The sequence below is a fragment of the Manis javanica genome, chromosome 10, assembly GCF_040802235.1.
Source record: "Manis javanica isolate MJ-LG chromosome 10, MJ_LKY, whole genome shotgun sequence".
NCBI classification, from domain to species: domain Eukaryota; kingdom Metazoa; phylum Chordata; class Mammalia; order Pholidota; family Manidae; genus Manis; species Manis javanica.
Window position 1 is genome coordinate 1,432,213 of NC_133165.1, and position 17,989 is coordinate 1,450,201.

Below are 17,989 nucleotides of genomic sequence, written 5' to 3' on the forward strand. Positions count from 1 at the left end.
CCCACAGACTAGGCGTTCCAGAAACGCAGACCGGGGGAGAAGGCCGCATGCGCACCCGCCGTAAGGCGTTGCCACAGCCCACACGGGGGCGGCCAGGCGAACTACAAGTCCCGTGGTGCCTCGGGGCGCAGGCCGCCCTGCGCAGGCGAGGTCGCGCTCGGGCGTCCTGCGCTGCGGCCGTTAGGCCGCGGGAGCCTGGCGGAGCCCTGGGCAGCGCGTCCGGAGGCGAGCTCGCCGCGCCCCGACGCCATGCCGGACAGCTGGGACAAGGACGTGTATCCCGAGCCCCCTCGTCGGACGCCGGCGCCCTCGCCGCGGACCTCGCTGCCCAACCCCGTCACCTACTTGGCAAAGGCTTTCGATCTCCTCGTGGACCGGCCCGTGACCTTCGTGAGAGGTAACGGCCCCCCCCCGGGCCTCACCGCGCCCTGGCCGCCCCGCTGCCCCCCAGACCCCCCCGCATCCGGTCCCGGGCGCTCTGCCGCGACACCTCGCCGCTCCCCTGGGCCCCCACCCGGGCACCTGCGGGCCTCTTCGCCTCCTTGGACCCCCCGCGGCACCCGAGGCCTCGCCCCCGGACCGCCCCCGCCCCTACACCGCCCCCCAGCCCCCGGCGCCTGGGAAACCCCCGCGCACCCCTGCTCTCCGTCCTCGTCCAAATATTAGAGGTCTGCGGATCGCAGCCATCCGTGTCCTGTCTCGTTAGGTCTCAGTCTTCCTGCACGCTTTTCATCCTGCGCTGTGCACAGTAGGCGGTCAGCAAACGGGTGTCGAAATGAAGGGGTTCTCCGCTAAATCCTCTGCACGCCTGCAAAATGACCGCGGTGGGCAGGTGATGGCTGAGAGCCCCTCAACCTCCAGGTGCTGTGAGGTGCCCTCCGTGTGTGCCACGCTTGATACCTGCCCACATTCCCCCCACCTCTGGCCCGAACCAGGCAGATGTTTAAAAAAGTTCTTCGCTGCCCAGTTTGTGGTTCCACCAGCTAGCTCCATGGGGCAGCAGCTACAGCAAGTTCCGCCTTCAGCCATGAGTGGCAAGCAGCTCATCCGTGCATTTAAATCAGTCAGTGCTTTCATTAAACAACAAAAGCGTTTGGGGTGCATAGCATGCTCTGGCAGCTCTTAGGGAGGATCACGTAGGCACAGCGCCGGAGCTGCCTTTTTGGTAGCACCTTACATGTCTGGATGTTTGAAACCCCACTAGGTCCGACCTGTTAATTTACCAATGGGGAAGTTAAAAGACTGAAGGCCAGTGGTGGCAGATGTGGGCCTAGAATCCCTGCTGGTGGCTCGGCATGGTCCCTGTCTACACAGTGGAGTCTCTGTGCTGTGGGGAAGGTGGGCCAGCTGCCAGAACCTATAGCAGAGTGTGGGCTTGCAGAATCCTTGGGTTCTGAGTCCTCCTGTCTCTCTGGGCCTCAGTCCTGTCTGTGAATGAAAAGGACTTGCTGCACATAGGGTTGCTGCGGGGACAAAGTGAGATAATGCGTGTGGAACCAGATGGTGCCTGGCTGGCAGGCGGCTCTCCATAAACAGCGCTCACCTTCTGTAGCCCCGTTCTTCCCAGGACTGGACTGTGCCAGTGCACACCTTTTGCCAGTCTTGTAAAGCTAAGAACATTTGGGAGTTTTGCCCTTTCCGCGGCTTATGTGAAATAACAAAGCCAAGAGCCCAAACTGGCCTGTCCGCACCAGCAGGGAGTGAGTCTGGGTTTTCTCTCTGCAGAGTTTATAGAGAGGCAGCATGCAAAGAGCAGGTATTACTACTACCACCGGGAGTTCCGCCGCGTGCCGGACGTCACCGAGTGCCAGGAGGAAGACGTCTTGTGCATGTTTGAAGCAGAAATGCAGTGGAGAAGAGATTAGTACGTCCTGCCTTTTGGTTTCATTCTGTCAGGGAATACTGAGCCCTACGCAGACATACCCTGCTGGGCCATCATTCCTTTAGGAGATGGGATGGCATATTGCACAGGGCTGTGTGGCCCTGCTTTCATTGTTTTCCCTGGGGACAGGGAAGGGATTCCTTGTGGACCATGTTTTTTTGTCCCTTTCACTTTCAGCAAAGTCGATCAAGAAATTGTCAACATCATCCAGGAAAGGCTGAAGGCCTGTCAGCAGAGGGAAGGCGAGAGCTACAGGCAGAACTGTGCCGACGAAGTGGAGCAGTTTACCCAGGTGGCCAAGGCTTACCAGGACCGCTGTAAGCAAGCTCCACCCCAGCCTGACCCCCAGTCCGCCCAGTCCCCACGCAGGTGTGGGCTTCTAGTCTTATTGACTGCTTTCCTATCGTGTGCCGCATGTGATTCCCTACCACCACCACACCCAAAGCCTGCAGTCAGGGCGGCCAGTGCGGTGCAGCTACTGAGAAACTGCCTGGCCCCGTTCTGCTCAGCTGCCCAGCCCGTGTGTGCGCGCGTGGGGGAAGACCTCAGTCCCTATCACGGCCCAAGTGGCCCATGATTTCCCTCCTGTCTTGTTCCTAGATCACGACCTGGGTGCCCACTATTCTGCCAGGAAGTGCCTGGCAAAACAGAAGCAGAGGATGCTGGCAGAGAGAAAAGCTGCTAAAGAGGCAGCTGCTGCCTGAGGTGGCTGAAGCTCCCACACACTGTCACTATTACAAAAATAGAGAGTCATGAAAGTTGTTTCTCATGTCACCTTCAGGCTCTACCCCCGACACACTGATGAGCTTTACGCTGATTCCTGTCATTGCCTCCCGTCTCTCTTCCACAGTCAGTCATCACCAGACTTGTGAGAGAAAGAAACAAAAACCAACTATTGAGTTGGCAACTTATTCACTTTATTTTACTTGTAGTAAACTATGTGGTGGCCACAGCTGGAGCCTGGGTCCTCTGCACAGAGACTCTGGTGTGGGTCTTTACAAGATGGTCAGTAAATTCCTAAAAAGACAGAAAACGCTTTGGTTGCAGCTGGACATACCACCTCTACACCTGGCTAGGTAAAATGGCGGCAGGGCAGGCAGTACCTGGTATGGAGACTTGGTGAACACTGTCTCTTTCCAGAGATCAGGGGTGAGATAGCTATAGGTCTTGGAGATGGCATCAAAGGTGGCCTTAGCTGGAAAAGGGAGAGCATAAGATGGTTGGTGGGGGGTCACTGAACACCCCACGTGCAGGCAGCTGTTGCACTCCTAGGAAGAGAGGCCACTTTGGGCCAGTCTGCCAAGCATTAGGAAGGCATTACTCTCCCTCTCTCTTTCAAAGTACACCAAGCACACAGTGATTGAGGAGAGCCGAGAGGCCACAGCCTGTGTGTGGGACACCTACCAAAGTTGCCCAGGGTGGCCGTGCAGCCCCTGGCTGAAGTGTAACAGTCATCAATACCAGCCATCAGCAGCAGCTTCTTGGGCACAGGGGCAGAGACGATACCAGTGCCCCTGGGGGCAGGGATGAGGCGCACCGGCACAGAGCCACAGCGGCCAGTCACCTGGAAATGGCGGAGGAAACAGGAGATGGGCTGGAGTCTGCACCACTACAGGGCCCACCACTCATCATCACCCACCTACCTTACAAGGGACAGTGTGAGGCTTGCCAATCTTGTTCCCCCAGTAGCCTTGCCGCACAGGGACAATGGAGAGCTTGGCTAGAATGATGGCCCCACGGATGGCAGTGGCTACTTCCTTGGAGAACCCAAGCCAACATGTCCGTTGTAATGTCCAATGGCGACAAATGCCTAAGACGAGAACACTGGCTGGTGAGCCACTAGCCTGCACACCAACAGTAACTACCACCCAGGGCCTGTCGTGCTCCTCAAGGGAAGAGTAGCCACCATAAGGCCAATCTGAGGTCCTGAGGAGCTCCTTTCTCTCTCTCCCATTTACGAAAGTCACACGTGTGTCAACGAGTGTGACTGTGCAGAGCTGAGAGAGCCTCACAAAACCCCTAGAAAGAAACGGCCCAGAAAAGCACAAGACGACTGGGCTACCTTGAACCTGGTCCGCTGACCAGCTCGGGTCTGCTTTTGCACAGGCATAATCTTCAAGACGTCATCCTTGAGAGATGCCCCCAGGAAAAAGTCAATTATTTCAGACTCCTACAAGGGAAAAGATTCGTGGCGAATACGTTTATCGAGTTTGAAACAATGCCCATCCACAACCACACGTCACTGGGTGCCCTTCAACAAACAGAGCTGCTCATCCAGTCTTTACTTTCCAGGCGGAAAACCAGTGTCAGACGTGGGACACCCACGCATCACACCACCTCTCAAACGTGAAGCCTGGAGCCCCTCAAAGGCAGATCTCATCCCTCCACCCCGAGAAAAAAGCTCCCTGGGACCCCACCTGCCCAAAGCCCGTTCCAGGGACAAAGGGCCCTCGTGTTATCTTGATGGGAAGCGAGAAGAGATAGATCTCCTCCAGCGATTTGATCTTCATATCTTTGACCAGGCGGCCCAGCTTGGTGACAGGGATCCACTGCAGGGGGAAAAGGCGCCGGTGACCAGGGCCGCCTGCCAGGCACCGTCCACGGGCCTGTCCCACACGGTTGGTCCGGACCTACCTCTTTGTCCTTGGCGGACCGAGGGGTGAATGGGATCGCAGCAGGCCGAGGGGGCGGCGGGCGGGTGGGTGGAGATTGGGGAGAAGGCTTCCCACCAGCTCGGTGAGGAGAAATCCCAGCAGCTTGATGAGAAGCCCTCCCACGACACGGCTCAGAAAACCTCCCATGAGCAGCGATCAGCGAGGTCTGTCCGGGTAGCGAGTGAGCGACCGAAGTCCGCGGCTTCTCTACCAGACTGACTTCCTCTGCCAGCGCGCCTGGGGCAGGGGCGAGGCGGGCATTGTCCACGGGCCCGTCCCACGCGGTTGACCCGGACCTGCCTCTTTGTCCTCGGCAGACCGAGGGGTGAATGGGATCCCCGCGGGCCGAGGGGGCGGTGGGCGGGCAGAGCTGCTGAGGAGGGCCGGGCGGGCCGGTGGGCGGAGATTGGGGAGAAGGCTTCCCACCAGCTCAGTGAGGAGAAATCCCAGCAGCTTGATGAGAAGCCCCACCAGCTTGGTGAGAAGAACCCCCACCAGCTTGATGAGAAGCCCCACCAGCTTGGTGAGAAGAACCCCCACCAGCTTGATGAGAAGCCCCACCAGCTCGGTGAGAAGAACCCCCACAACTCGGCTCAGAAAACCTCCCATGAGCAGCGATCAGCCAGGTCTGTCCGGGTAGCGAGTGAGCGAGCGTTCGGAGTCCAAGGCTTCTCTACCAGACTGACTCCCTCTGCCAGCGCGCCTGGGCAAGGGGACGCTCAGCCCCCGTGAACCCCATGGCCCCCCACCCTCCCCTGCCCAGCTCCCTCCCAGCTACATCCGGGAATGTTGGGGCCATGAGCAGCATCCTGGGGGAGCAGGTGCGGGCCAGCCACAGGGCAGCACCACCACAGAGCCCGCACATGACTTTCTGATGTATGCCCTGCCAAGGTTCTAGAAGCTTCAGGGGGTGCCTCACCGTGTGCCTGGCTCACATCAAGGGCCGTGGCCCTGTGGCCTCTACCTCCAGGGAGCAGCTGCCCATAGTCCCTCACGGATGTGCACTGACCAGGATTGGCCCTGACTTGGCGTGGGGACACTCTGCCAGCCCCAGGGAGCCATGACGACTCAGCACTTATCCCAGGCTTGGGCCCCAGGGAGCACCTGTGGGGGGCCTGGGCTCCCCGACAGCCTTACCTAGCCGCCGGAACCCCTCTGTGCCACTGATGGGGCCTGGAGCAAGGCTGTTCACACCGGACCCCACTCCACAGCCAAGTGCCTCGTCATGGCATCTGCACGGAAGGAAGGGAGGCATGAGGGAGAAGCAGGGCTGCTCTGCCTCCTGGGGGCGCTGGGTGCAAGTGGGGGCTCAGGGCTGGGGCCGGGCCTCTCCACTGCCCATCGCTGGACTGAGCATCACACGGGTACTGCAGGCCTCCCGGGACAGACAGGGGGGGACTTGACAGGAACCCAGGCAGCAGACCAGAGGGGTGCCCGTACCCACGGCCGCCTTGGCAGAGCCTGTGTGCACTTGGAGCACCCGCCCCCGGGTACCCAGGGTCACGGTGATGCTCACCATCACCCCTCCGTGGTCCTGCAATACACAAAGCAGGCGATGAGCCGGCACGAGAGGAGGGGCAGCCCGGCCCAGAGGACACGCACCCGGAAGAACCTCGTAAAGCACCCGAGTCCCAAGGCGTCGATGTCCATCACAGTCTTGAAGGCATTGAAGGACAACACGCTAGCAGGGCACAGGAAGTGTCCAGCCACACCTGTAGGTGGAAGGAGACAGCAGATGGTGCCGGAGCCCTAGGTAGTTAGAGTCCAGGCTGGACAGGGAGAGAGACCTGGACATTCGGACAAAATCCTGAATGACAGGGGCAGGGTGGATGTATTGGGTTGTGTCCCTCAAAAAGCTACGTTGAAGTCTTTACCCCTGGGACCTGCACACTTGACCTTAGTGGGAAATGCAATCTTTGCAGATGTAATCAAGTTAAGATGAGAGCATACTCTATTCAGGTGGGCCTAACGCCAAGGACAGGTGTCCTCAAACAAGAAGAGAGGATACAGACACACAGGGACATGGCTGCGTGGGGGAGGAGGCAGAGGCTGGAGCGAGGCGACGCCAAGCCCAGGGGCGCCCAGGACGCCAGCAGCACCAGAGGCTGAGAGGGGCCAGGACAGAATCCCCACTGGGTGCTTCACAGGACTGCAGCCCTGCCAGCACTTGCTTTCAGGCTTCTGGCCTCCAGAACAGGGAAACAACTTCTTTTAAGCCCCACAGCTTGCAGTCCTTTGGCAGCCACAGGAAACGAATATACTGGACGTTTGAAGAAGGAATTTCAGCAAAACGTGAACCTTCAGTTAAGGACTATGGTTAACAATATGTGTCCACATTGGTTCATCAGTATCAAAACCACAAGATGTTAACAATAAGGAACCCTGCGAGGGGCGATTTGCAGAATTCTGTGTACTATCTGCTTGATTACTCCATAAATCTAAAACTACTAAACTCGTACAGTCTATTTCTTTTCTTTTTAAGGGGGAATTTCAAGACACTCCTCACTGTGGGTCACGGAGGACAGGCTGGACGGGAGGGAGTGCCAGGGTGTCTGGGGCCTCCGTCGCCCCTGCAGTATGTGCAGGGCTGAGCGAGCCATGAGCTGGAAGGTAAGCGGTGGGAGCCAGACACCAGCTGGCCCTAGGGTGGTGGAACCATTGCCCTGCGGTGACCAGGGAGGGAAGGAGGAAGACAGGACGCTGAGCGAGCCCAGAGGCAGCGGGAGGGCAGGGGCTGTGGTGGGAGAGAGAGCTGCCCAGGCCTTTCTTCGTCCTCCTCTGGCGGGTCCTGAGGCTTTGAAGGTGCCCCTAAAATCCAAGTGCTGCAGTTCAGCCTCTGGTGATTTGGATAAAATTCCATTACAGTAGGTTTTGTTTGTTTTTCCTCACCTTTCAAATTTTTGTCCAAAGCAAACGGTGATGCTCCCTGTGGCCAGACGCGGACAGTCTGGGAGAAATGCTCCTCCCCGGCTGTTGGCCCCTCTTCTCTGGGGCAGCAGGCCCCTGGGCCTCGCGCACAGCGAGTGAGAGGACCGGAAGGTGTTCTGGGTTGGAGTGGAATGCATTCATGTTATAAAACAACTGGATTTCCCCCTTTATCGACTTTCTTCCAGAAGACCCACACACCCGTCTAAAAGTCCTGTAAACTTCATAGTGTATCTGCATAATAATGTCCCCACCCAGCCCCCCACAGAGCTCCCACGCCTCTGCAACTACAAACATTTCTACAACCTTGTGTATCTGAGCTTTTGTCTTTGTTTTCTTTTGCACTTTAATGTTGCCACAGAAACCTCCAAAGGCCCAGGCAGTCCGCGTTCCCACAGGTAGGACAAGGGCCCGCTGCCCGCGTCCTGAGAGCTGCATCACACCGCATCTCTTCTCATCTCTCCTGCAAAGGGCCTGTGTGTAGCCCATGTCTGTTTTCCTTTGGGTTGTCTTGTTTTGAGTGTGTACATTTCCTTTCTCTCTTAGGTATATGAGTCCTTTAACTTGATGCACAGCACATGTTTTCTCCCATTAATCTTCTGACTTATAACTTCCAACCTGCTTCTTAAACTTACATAAGTGTTTTTTAAATGTACTCAAAATTCTCCCTCAAGGCTCCCCAATTTCCTGCCCATCTTGCTAAGAAATTCTGTCCCATCCTTTTCCTAAGGAACATGTTCTAAGTTTCCTTTTATTATCTTTACCATTTTATTCTTGACAGTTGAGCATCTGATTTGGTTGGACGCTGTTTTTCCCGTATAGTGGGGGGGAATAAGGGGAATACACAATGTGCATATGCAGGCACCTCTACACAAGGCTCTCCTGTTGCTGGGCCTCAGGTTTCCACCTTCAAAATGAGAATGCCAAGGTACGTCCTGGGTTTCTTTGCATTGCTACTGCTCTGTTATTTAGCAGAGGTTCCCAGACTCCAGTCCAGGGCTGTCTGTCCATCCACGAAGTTCACTAACCCCCAGACAAGCAAGGGGGATCTGTGGGAGGGCAGAGCTGGGACAGGACTCACAGCCCCCTCCTACCCGGTGGTCAGCTTGGGGCACAGGAACCTCACACTGGGGCAGGAGGTGGGTGTTGGATGGTACAGTCCCCAGCATGGCTCTAAGTCAGCCCAGGGCACTCAAGTACAGAACCGACCTCTGTCCCTAGAACCACGGCCCAGCCCTGCTGCCAGGGTGAGGGCCCAGCCTAGAGTCCAAAGGAGCAGAGGGTGTCCCTCAGGGTTTCACACCTTGGGCTTCCTTTCCCTGTAGGCCTCCACCTTCCACCTTCAGTGGCCTTGCACACACTGGGTCAGCTTCTCCTCCCAGCCGAACCCTAAACCCTCAACCCCTTGCCCCAGGAGCACAAAGTTCTGAAGGTGCTAACAGGTATAGACCCCTCCTTGCCATCCTCAGCCAGCTGGTTCCCACCCCCAGGGTCAGTCAGCATAGCCTAATGCTGGATAGGCATTAGATGGGTGCAAATAAATTTGCTTTTGATTCTCTACAAAAGTGGTAGCTTTTTGAACACAACTGTCCTGCCCTCTCCTTTCCTCAGTTAAAGCTACACCTGGCAGATGATTCCCAAGCAGTACACTGAGCTTCCTGTTACAGCTGCACTGTATCAGAGTTCGAATCTCAGTGTGGGTGTCCGCAGTTAGAGGGCCCATGACCAGTATGTGGGTGTGTGCTGTACTCGGTACGACTGTACACTTAGGCGGGCATCTCTGCAGGGAGAATGCACAGCTATGTGCTCTTGCCATTTCTAGACCTGAGTCCAGAGGTTTGTGGGAGGCTATGTTCATCCACTGCCCACTAAATATAGGAATGTCTGTTGGCCCACAGTCTCACCTGTGAGATCAAACTTGATGTTTGCAGCATCTGTTAGGTGAAAACCAAAAAGGCCCCTGGGTGCTTTTCAATCTGCCTTTGAGGAAGAGTAGAGCCAGTTCCTGTTCGTTTGCATATCCTTTCCTGGAATCTCCTCGGGTCTCTCTGGAGAGTGGATATTTTCTTATTGATTTGTAGGAGCTCTTTATTATAGGTCTGTGGGTAAAACTGTGACATTTCCAGAATATCTCGCGTGGCTTTAGAACATGTGCATATCAATAGGCATTCAGAGGTGGAAAGAAGTCTGGCTTCAGTGCATTTGCATCATTCCTCAGGGGTGGAGAGTTGTTCATCTCCATATCAGTGGGTAATTACCTGGGCAAGGAGGGCTTATCTGTACCCGAGAAGTGAGGGGAGGGCTGGTTTTTGGAGTCTTCTGGAGCAGGAAACAAACGGCCCCAGACTGCAGTTTGTGAGCAATACACGGATTTTAAACTTCATTTCTCCCTTTGACTGATTTCAGTTTTTAGAGGCATTTTGCACCGGGAATTCCTCTCCCGGGACTTACAGGTCTTATTAAGATTGGACCTTGGTTATACAAGTTGCAAGCATGTCCTCCCCGGCTTATGGCTTGTTTTTTGACTTTGCTCAGGAAGTTTTGCTCTGCAGAAAGATTTGACTTCCACGTCACTGAATTTCTCAGTCTTGCCTCTGTTAGGCAGGAAAAGGGGTATGAGCGGGGTGGAAAGAGAACAAGGTGCGTGAAGCCCCCTAGAAAGGACTCAGTTCACCAGTTAAAACTAGAAAGCCAGAAAGACTCAGAGTTAATGAGTTAATCAGTTAAAGCTCAAAGTGTCAAGGAGCAACTTGGCCTTGAATGTTTGGATATTACCCAGATACAGAGAAGTATGTGAGCACAGCCCGTGTCTTCATTGTGTCAATTAGCTCATTGTAAGGTTTACTCAAGCCTGCTAAAATGCCCACCGATGAACAGCATAATAAAGACGAAGATCCCACCTTAAAGCCAAAATTGCATTTTGAAAAAAACCCGGGAGGTTTATGAAGAAAGATTCTTCACATGCTCGTTAGCAAACAGGTAACTCTGCCCACCTTGGGGGAAGGGCAGACACAGTCTTGATTGATAAGCTAATTTTGCAGAATTACCTAGAGGACTGATAAGAAACTAATGTCTCATCGAGGATGCGTGGGACCACTTAACAAGCACACAGCCCAGCCCTCTGTCCCATTCCTGAAAAATCCATCATTAAAAGGGGGAACCCTCAACCATTCAGGGCGCTCCTCTCTCTCTCTCGGAGGTCGCCTGCGGTTCTTTCTAAGTAACTTCAAATAAAACTTTTATTCTGCTTCACTACCGTGTCTCTGCCCTTCCATTCCGTCGCTGTGGGGACAAGAACCGAGGAAAATACACAGCGTCTCTCCCCCAACACCTCGAAGGCCTTCCGGGTTTTCGATCATATTTAGAATCGCCTTCTCTTTTCCAAGACTTTGAAAAAGTTCCCCCAAGTTTACCTGTACTCCCTTGACCGTTTGCATCTCGCACTTACGTCCTTACGTGGAAGGCGTGCGATCTGTTTGCCATCTGTCCCGGTGTAAAGGGTGAGCGTGCCGGGTTTCCCCTTGTACAGGAGGGGCCTTTCCATCTTCCCCTAAGTGTGCGCTCTACACACACTCGTCCCGGTGGGAAGCTCTGCGCGCGTTCCGCCCCCTCGGACCTCCGGCGCCTGCCGACCCCCGCCCCGCCGGCCTGCCTCGGTCCCCCGGCCCCCGCGTCCTGCCGACCGCCCCCTACCGCGCGGCCGCACGTCCGTCCGCGGCCTCCCCCCGGGGCGCGCGGTCCCTCCGGCCCGGCTCCAGCGGGGCGGCGCCTCGCGGCGGGAGTGCCCGGGGCGCGGGGCGGGTAGCGCCAGGCCGAGCGCGGAGCCAAGGGCCGCGCCGGGACCCGGGCCGGGGCCGCCGCTGCTGCTCGCGTGGCCCCCGCCCGCCGCAGGCGACAGCGGCGAGAGCGGTGAGCGCGGCCCGGGCGCCCTCCCGGGGACTGCGACTCGCCCGGGGCCCCTGCGCGCTCACCGGCGCCGGGCTGGGGCGCAGGGCGGACCTCGTGAGAGCTCGCGTCGAGGCGGCCGGGGAGTAGCGGACGCCGGCGCCCCTCCTCTGCGCCCAGGGCCGGGTTCCGCCGTCGGGACCCTCGGCACGTGCCCTCCCTTCTCTACTCAGCGCGTTCACGTCGATCACGGCCATCACGCGCCCTTCCTTGGAGGTGGAGAGGCCCACGGGGGTCCTTGGGGACTCCAGTGGGGCTCCGGATGCCAGGCCAGCCGGGATGAAGGATTAGGCGGTGGCATTCCAGGGCGCCCAGCTGTTTGGGAGAGGGGCAGAGTGGGGAGCAAGCGGCCAGAGCGGGGGTCCGGTGGGCGTCCTCTCCCCGCCCCCAGTAGCGGCCCCCGCCCCAGCGCAGTCACTTCCAGCAGCTGGCCTCGCTCCGGGGGCCTGGGCTCCAGGCGGCCCTGAGGGGCCGTTGGGCCACCCGGTTCCGAGTAAATGGCGTTGGGCACTCTCTGCGCGCCCTTGCATTTCTGCTCGCCGAGAGGCCCCACCCAGGACCGAGGCCCGTGGAGGGGGCTAGACCGGAGCTGCTGCCCCTCAGCCTGACTGGGGGTGTTGGGGGACCGCCCCTGACTCCTGTGGGAGGGCCATGAGGCTGGTGCGCCCCTGGGGTGGGCAGGAGGCCCTCCAGTAGAGTCTAGGGCTGCTGCCTCCACTTGGGGCTCCCAGCCCCCACCCCTTCTCTAAGATCGTGCTCCCCTCCAGCTCCTATTTCCTTGAGGGCCATGCCTCTAATTTCAGCGCTTGGTGCCGCCTGAAATAAAAGGGAGCTTCCCCCGAGACCAGCTCCTGATTAAATTGCTCCCTTGGATACCACCACCCTCATCTTCTTTCTCACCACCCCGGGGGCAGGGCTGAGTGAGGGGTCACTGGGGGGAGGCTAGGGAGCTGGAAAACCTGGGCGATCTCTCACCTCCCAGGCTTGTTGAGGGGGCAGGTGCCTGCTTTAGTTTGGAGGGGGCAGGACCGAATGCCCTTTCTCAGGTTCCCAGGATGGGCTCAGGGACTTTCCTTTCTCTTCTCACCTGTGTCCTTAGAAGTGGCTTGTGGGGCCAGGCTGGGGTGCACACAGCTGGCACTTCCTGGTACCAGAGATGTGCCTACCACATCCGGCCCAGACTAGTGTGTTAATGGCCTGGTGTGTTCACCAGGGTTACCCTGTGGGCAGGGAGGTGAGACTGCAGCCCACAGTGGGGGATGCTGGAGGGGCTGTGTTGGCCTTGGGAGTGGGGGACCAGTTGGTCTTAGGGGCGCCCCTGAGCAGGTGTTTTCTCTCTGGTGCACCTGCTAAAATTTCACAGCTGGGTTCCAGGTGTGCGCAGGCTGGTACTTCAGGGCCATGGACGTCAGAAGGCCTTGCCCCTCTCAGGTCAGGGGGCTGGGTGCCAGCTGGCTGGCTGTTTCGCTAAGGCCCCCTACTTCTTAGGAGGGAATGGGGGAGGCGGCCCTGCCTCAGCAACAAGCATTTTTCGTTTTTTTTGGTCCCTGTCATCATGTTATCCCAGGGGCTGCAGCAGCCTTAGTTCAGCACTGAGGCCACACCTGGTGGGTCAGACCTGGTAGCCAGCGGACACCTGGAATGCTGCCCAGCACCCCCATGCGTGGCTCTAGTGGAGCTCAGACTGGCTTTGCGAGTGGGTTGTCTTTTCTCAGCGTGTGTCCGTGGGAGGTTCAGGAGGTTGGCAGGAGAGCCAGCTATTCTCCTGGCTCCCTTACCTGCTCACGTGGAGGGGCACCAGCCTTAGCGATGGCGTGGTATGAGCTTCCAGTCTTCCTGTGGGCAGAGAGGCACCCAGCTTGGAGGAAAGTGAGGCCATAGCCTGCTGTGTTCCGTGCATTTCTTCTGGAAGCACTTTAACACCCATTAACCTTGGAGGGAGGGTCACCACCTTGGATAACTCATCAGGAGGCTGGGACGCAGAGAGGGTAATTGGTATCCACAGTCATGGGCACGAGGCTGAGCTGGCACAGGGGCTGGGCTCCCTCCATGCAGCCAGCCCCTGGGCCTAGTCAGCCACCCAGTGGGGGGGGGGACCGAGAGCTGTTCAGTGGGCCCCCTCACCCACCCGTGTCGCACGGCATGGGCACGTGTGCCAGGGGAGGTTGTGCCCTGGTTCGTGGACACTCCCAGGAGGGGTCTAATCCAGGATGGGGCCTCAGGCCTCTGTGAAGACCCCAGAGCTGGTTGGAAAGGCTGCCGTGATGGGGGGTGAGCAGAGTGACAGCTTTGGGAGGTGTAGGGCTGGAGGGCCAGAGAGGCACTGAAGGACCCGTTCACGCAGGAGCCCCACGCTGGGGCCACGGGCAGTTTGTCCACCCTGGGCCCCTGCACGTGCCCACCAGAGCATGGGTGGCCTGCCCTCCAGCCTGAGGTCCCTCCCCCTGGGATCTCTGCCTGCCACCTCCCTGGGCGAGAGGGCTTAGGCTCCAGTCCAGCTGTGCCCCAAGCTGTCGTGGGCCTGAGCAGGTGGTCAGCCTCTAGATCTGGGGCCCCTGGCCTCTCAGGGGGGCCAAGAGCATGGAACACAACCCTCAGCTGGGAGCCTCCGAGGAGGAGGGGCTGTCTTGGTGTCCGGCACCCAGAGCAGAGGTGAGGAGGGGTGGGGCTCCCCATCACCTCCCGTGTCCGTCAGCCTCCATCTCTGGGCCCTGAGCGCCTCAGGGCGGCAGTGTGAGGGAGACCCTGAGTAGCGTGCCGGAGAGGCTGGTTCCCACCGAGGTCTGAGGCATTTGGGGACACCTATGCTGGGGTGCTGCTGTGATAAGGCCCGAGGTGGGCTGTGGGCAATTTGGACAGAGGTGGCAGGGAGTGGGCATGGGGTGTGAGCCTGTGACGAGATGGAAGTGGGGGTAGAGGGACTTGGAAAGGTGACGGAAGCAGTGTTTCGTGTGCAGAAATTGAGCAGGAATGTGAGTCCCCAGGGAAAACTTGAGTCCCGGGCCCTGCCAGGCCAGACACAACTGCCAGGGGCTGGAGGCGGCAGCGGCCTGGCCGATGTCCCAGGGCTGCAGACCCACCCAGCATGGCTCCTTGCGCTTTCTCTGTGGGGCCAGGGCAGCGCCCCCCTGGCTAACAGCACCTTCTCCCCGCAGATGTCAGGCTGGTGTCCGGGCAGTTCCCGCAGTCCCCGCAGAAGCTGTCTTTCTACGGCTGGTATGGCGGCGCCAGGCTCTTCCAATTCCGCGTGCCCCCAGGCACCATGCTGCTGCGCTGCCTGTGCCACGTGTCACGGGGAGGCAGCCCCACGTGTGCCAACGTGGCGATCACCGTGTAGGTGCCCACCCTCGCCGACCCAAGGCCCACATCTGATGCCTGCCCTGCTCTCCCTGCTCCACGTATTCCGCTACGCCGCCCCTCCGGTCATCAGCCCCCTGGGCAGCAGCTTCCCCGACAATACCTCTGTGCAGCCGCCCTTCCTCGTCAAGATGCCGAGAGCAACGCCTCTGTGACCATCTCCCACCCTGCACCCGGGGACGGGTTTGTGGCTGCCCACCTGCCCCCTTCATCCCACAAGATTGAGGTGAAGGTGAGGTGGGGTGCCGCCCACGTAGAAGGGGCAGGACCCCTCGGTGCAGGAATGTCTGTCCTTGGCAGTTACGTCCTCAGCGCAGGTCTTGCTCTAGGCTGCCCTGCCCAGTCCTGCCCACGCCAGCCGCCCCCCTGGGCTCTCTGCCCAACTCCCCCACACGTGTACATTCTTTTCCCCCACCACTCATTCTTTCCCTAGGGCTTTGCTCCCACCTGTGCCTACGTCTGCCAGCCGGACATGCTGGTCGTGAGGGTGGTGGAGGTCTCCATTCTGGAGCCACATGTGCCCCTTCTGCAGACCCTCCTCTCCCGACCCAGCTGCCTCAAGTGAGTGGGAGCCCTTGGGGGAGGCCTAGCGTCTGGCTTGGTGGAGTGGGTGGGCCTGGTGTTTGTTGTCCCTGGGCTGGTAGGAAAGCCAGGGGCCTGGGCCTCAGGGTTGTGCTGGGCAGTGGGGCCTCTTTGGCCACCACCCTGAGTGCAAACCACGCGGGAAGGTTGGTGGAAGCTGCAGAAGCTAAACCAGGCCATACCCTTGGCCACAGAACCTTCATCCCTGAGTACACCCAGGAGTTGCGTCTGGACCTAAAGGGCTGTGTGTCCAACGGGAGCCTGGGCTGCCCCATGCACCTCACCATGGGCTCAGCCACCCTGCTCAGCAACTTCCAGAAGGTACTGGCCTGTCCCGGCCCCACTGGGACCTGCCACCTGCTGCTACCCTCGCTGCCCTGGGGCAGGTGGATCCAAGTGACAGCCAAGAACCTGGGGGGGGCCGGGTGTCCGTGGCATTCAGCATCGTGGCTGCCCTCACAGGTGGGTTGTGCAGGGAGGGCAGGCCGGGATGTCTTGCCCCCTGCCCTTGACCCCCACGCCTCCCTCCGGCTGAGCCTTGGTGCTCCTGTCAGCCTGCAGGCCAAAGACCATGACGTCGCGGCACCTTCAGAGCAGCCCGAGCCAGAGCCGCAACGCCTCCGCTGGCCTGCTGCCCCTGAGCCTTGTCCACCAAGACCCAGGCAGGAGCCACGGGCTGGGCAGTGGCTCCTTCTTCCAAACGAGGTATCCCGTCGTGCGGGAAGACGTGGATGTGGTGTCTGCGCGGTTCCGGCCCCTGGACAGTGTCTCCGTGTGGGTACGGTCGGGCATGCCCTCAGTGATGCGGCTGTACCTCGACACAGGCATGGATGGTGGGGGCTCCCTCACCCTCTCCCTGCAGGCCAATGAGGTAGCTCCCTGTGACCGGGCTCAGCTGGGGCGCAGGCTTTCCCGCCAGTTTTGGCATGGAAGTGGGGTCAGGGGGCCCTTCAGGAAACAAAGGGTCCCCAGCCAGCTTGGACCCGGAAAGGGGCTCTGTCTGAGGAAGGGGAGGCCTACTCCCCATGGTAGCAGGGGCCCAGGGCCGTGCCTGCGGGTGCTGCTGGCGGCTGTGTGTCTGTAGACCAGGAACCCTGGGCCGGTGCACGCCACAGAGAAGGGCACTGCATGCCAGACTGAGTGGGAGCTTCGGGCGATGTTGGTCCTGCCCGCCTGGTGGCCGACCTGGGCTCGGGCTGACCCTGCGCGGCCCCTGCCAGACCGCACTTGGCAAAAGCACCCTGGTAGAGGTCTGCGTGAACGCCGCCGGCCCCTTCCGCAGCCTCACCACCTCGCTCAACTGCACCACAGGTATGGCGCGCGGCCCTGGGATTCACCCGTGACCTCAATATTCGGAAATGTCTCCTCCAATCCCTGCAGGGGAGCTGATGCATGTATCTGGGTAACAAGGGCAACGAGGCTGCCAGGAGGACATGACCCCAGGCCTGGTCCTGGGTCTGGGCTGAGGACTGGCCCGGGGGATTTAGGGATTGCAGGGGTCCAGGGCTGTTTGCACCACAGGGTTTCTGCTGCTCTGAGAACCCACCCCGTGTGCAGGAGGGAAACCGCAGAAGGGGAGGGTGGGGAGGACCTGCCTACCCGGTTGTTCAAGCAGGGCCCTGAGAAGCACCCCAGGTCCTGGCCTCTCCTTCCCCGGTTCCTCTTGGGAACAGATCTCCACCTGATCAGGCTGCCGCCTCGCCTGGAACAATGCAACAGCCCCCCCAGCCGGCTCCTGCACATTTGTCACATCTTCCTGAGATGCAACCAGACCTCACCAGCCGGCCGCAAACTGGAGCGCAAAATAGAGCTCACATTCCTGCCCACCGCCCACAGGGCCCCAGCCCTCACCCTGTGCGCGGCCGCCCCGTCCAGGTGGCCAGCGCTCTTCCCTGCCTCAGAGCCTGTGTGCCGGCCTCGCCCTCCGACGGCCTCTGAGTGGGGGCCACCCTGGCCGAGACGCGGTCTCCCCTTTCCCGCCCGCATGCCCAGCTGTCCCACTCCGTCTCCCCGCCTCCTGACCGGGCTCAGCAGACCCCCCGAGGGACCGCATCCCGGCCTCCTGACCCCCACAGGAGGCCCAGGGCACCATGAATGGCCAACCCCCCCGCCACCATGGGAGCCACCCTGCCTCAAGCCCTCCCTGCCCAAGTCACAGTGCGCCAACGGGTGCCTTCTCCTCTCTAGCCTGTCTGCAGGGAGGAAACCGAGTCAGCCTGGCACGGGGAAGAATGTAGCCCGTGCTGTTGCGCCAGCCCTGGTGCCTCTCTGGGTCTATTTTCTTGACTGCGAAATGGGGATAAGAATCGATCCCGCCCAGAGGCCTGAGACAATCCAAGGTGATCTTTGTGAAGCACCCGGACGCTGCGGTCACACTGCGGAGGCTCAGGGCTGCGGGGTACTTTGTTTCATCCACTGCCATGTCCTCACACCCAGCTGCTGTCCTGGGACCTGTGCCCGGGTCTGGTGCAACCACATGTGCTATTCCACCTGCCTGGCCCTAATTTCCTGGTCCAGACAGTAGGGTGACCGGGTCTCTCGCACAGCAGCAAACACAAAGACACACTTGATGGGTAGGAAACACCCCAAAGGGGAGGACTGGGTACTTAGTGGCTCTGTGTGCAAAGCCACTTCTGTCCCCTAC

The 17,989-nt window shown here is 59.3% G+C and overlaps 2 protein-coding genes, 2 non-coding genes and 1 pseudogene across 7 annotated transcripts; 2 read left to right on the plus strand and 3 right to left on the minus strand.

Moving 5' to 3' along the window:
• Positions 1–117: 117 nt before the first annotated feature.
• Positions 118–7,581, plus strand: LOC140843922 (NADH dehydrogenase [ubiquinone] 1 beta subcomplex subunit 10). 4 transcript variants are annotated; one of them, XM_073214455.1, is made up of 5 exons: positions 118–397; positions 1,726–1,864; positions 2,060–2,199; positions 7,019–7,146; positions 7,447–7,581. In XM_073214455.1, exons 1-5 carry the CDS (start codon positions 250–252, stop codon positions 7,561–7,563), a joined length of 672 nt encoding a protein of 223 aa, XP_073070556.1. In that variant the 5' UTR covers positions 118–249; the 3' UTR covers positions 7,564–7,581. The 4 variants fall into 4 exon arrangements, with proteins under 4 accessions (XP_073070556.1, XP_073070557.1, XP_073070559.1 ...); XM_073214456.1 differs by lacking the exons at positions 7,019–7,146; positions 7,447–7,581 and adding an exon at positions 2,483–2,644 and having other exon boundaries at positions 120–397; positions 2,060–2,251; XM_073214458.1 differs by lacking the exons at positions 7,019–7,146; positions 7,447–7,581 and adding an exon at positions 2,483–2,644 and having other exon boundaries at positions 121–397.
• On the minus strand, positions 2,778–10,014 carry LOC108388977 (small ribosomal subunit protein uS5). The gene is given in 11 exon segments (XM_073214454.1): positions 2,778–2,899; positions 2,986–3,077; positions 3,287–3,446; positions 3,526–3,647; positions 3,650–3,692; positions 3,945–4,052; positions 4,300–4,431; positions 4,517–4,773; positions 5,674–6,248; positions 7,426–7,580; positions 9,366–10,014. Coding segments are annotated over 9 exon segments (1,113 nt in total). The 5' UTR covers positions 5,792–6,248; positions 7,426–7,580; positions 9,366–10,014; the 3' UTR covers positions 2,778–2,818.
• LOC118969532 (small nucleolar RNA SNORA64/SNORA10 family) lies at positions 3,138–3,262 on the minus strand. Its single transcript, XR_005057452.2, has one exon. It is a non-coding gene; the product is annotated as a small nucleolar RNA SNORA64/SNORA10 family (small nucleolar RNA).
• LOC140844125 (small nucleolar RNA SNORA64/SNORA10 family) lies at positions 3,756–3,889 on the minus strand. Its single transcript, XR_012122377.1, has one exon. It is a non-coding gene; the product is annotated as a small nucleolar RNA SNORA64/SNORA10 family (small nucleolar RNA).
• Positions 10,015–14,777: 4,763 nt separating the features above from the next.
• LOC118971018 (post-GPI attachment to proteins factor 6-like) lies at positions 14,778–17,366 on the plus strand (annotated as a pseudogene).
• The last annotated feature ends 623 nt before the right edge of the window (positions 17,367–17,989 follow it).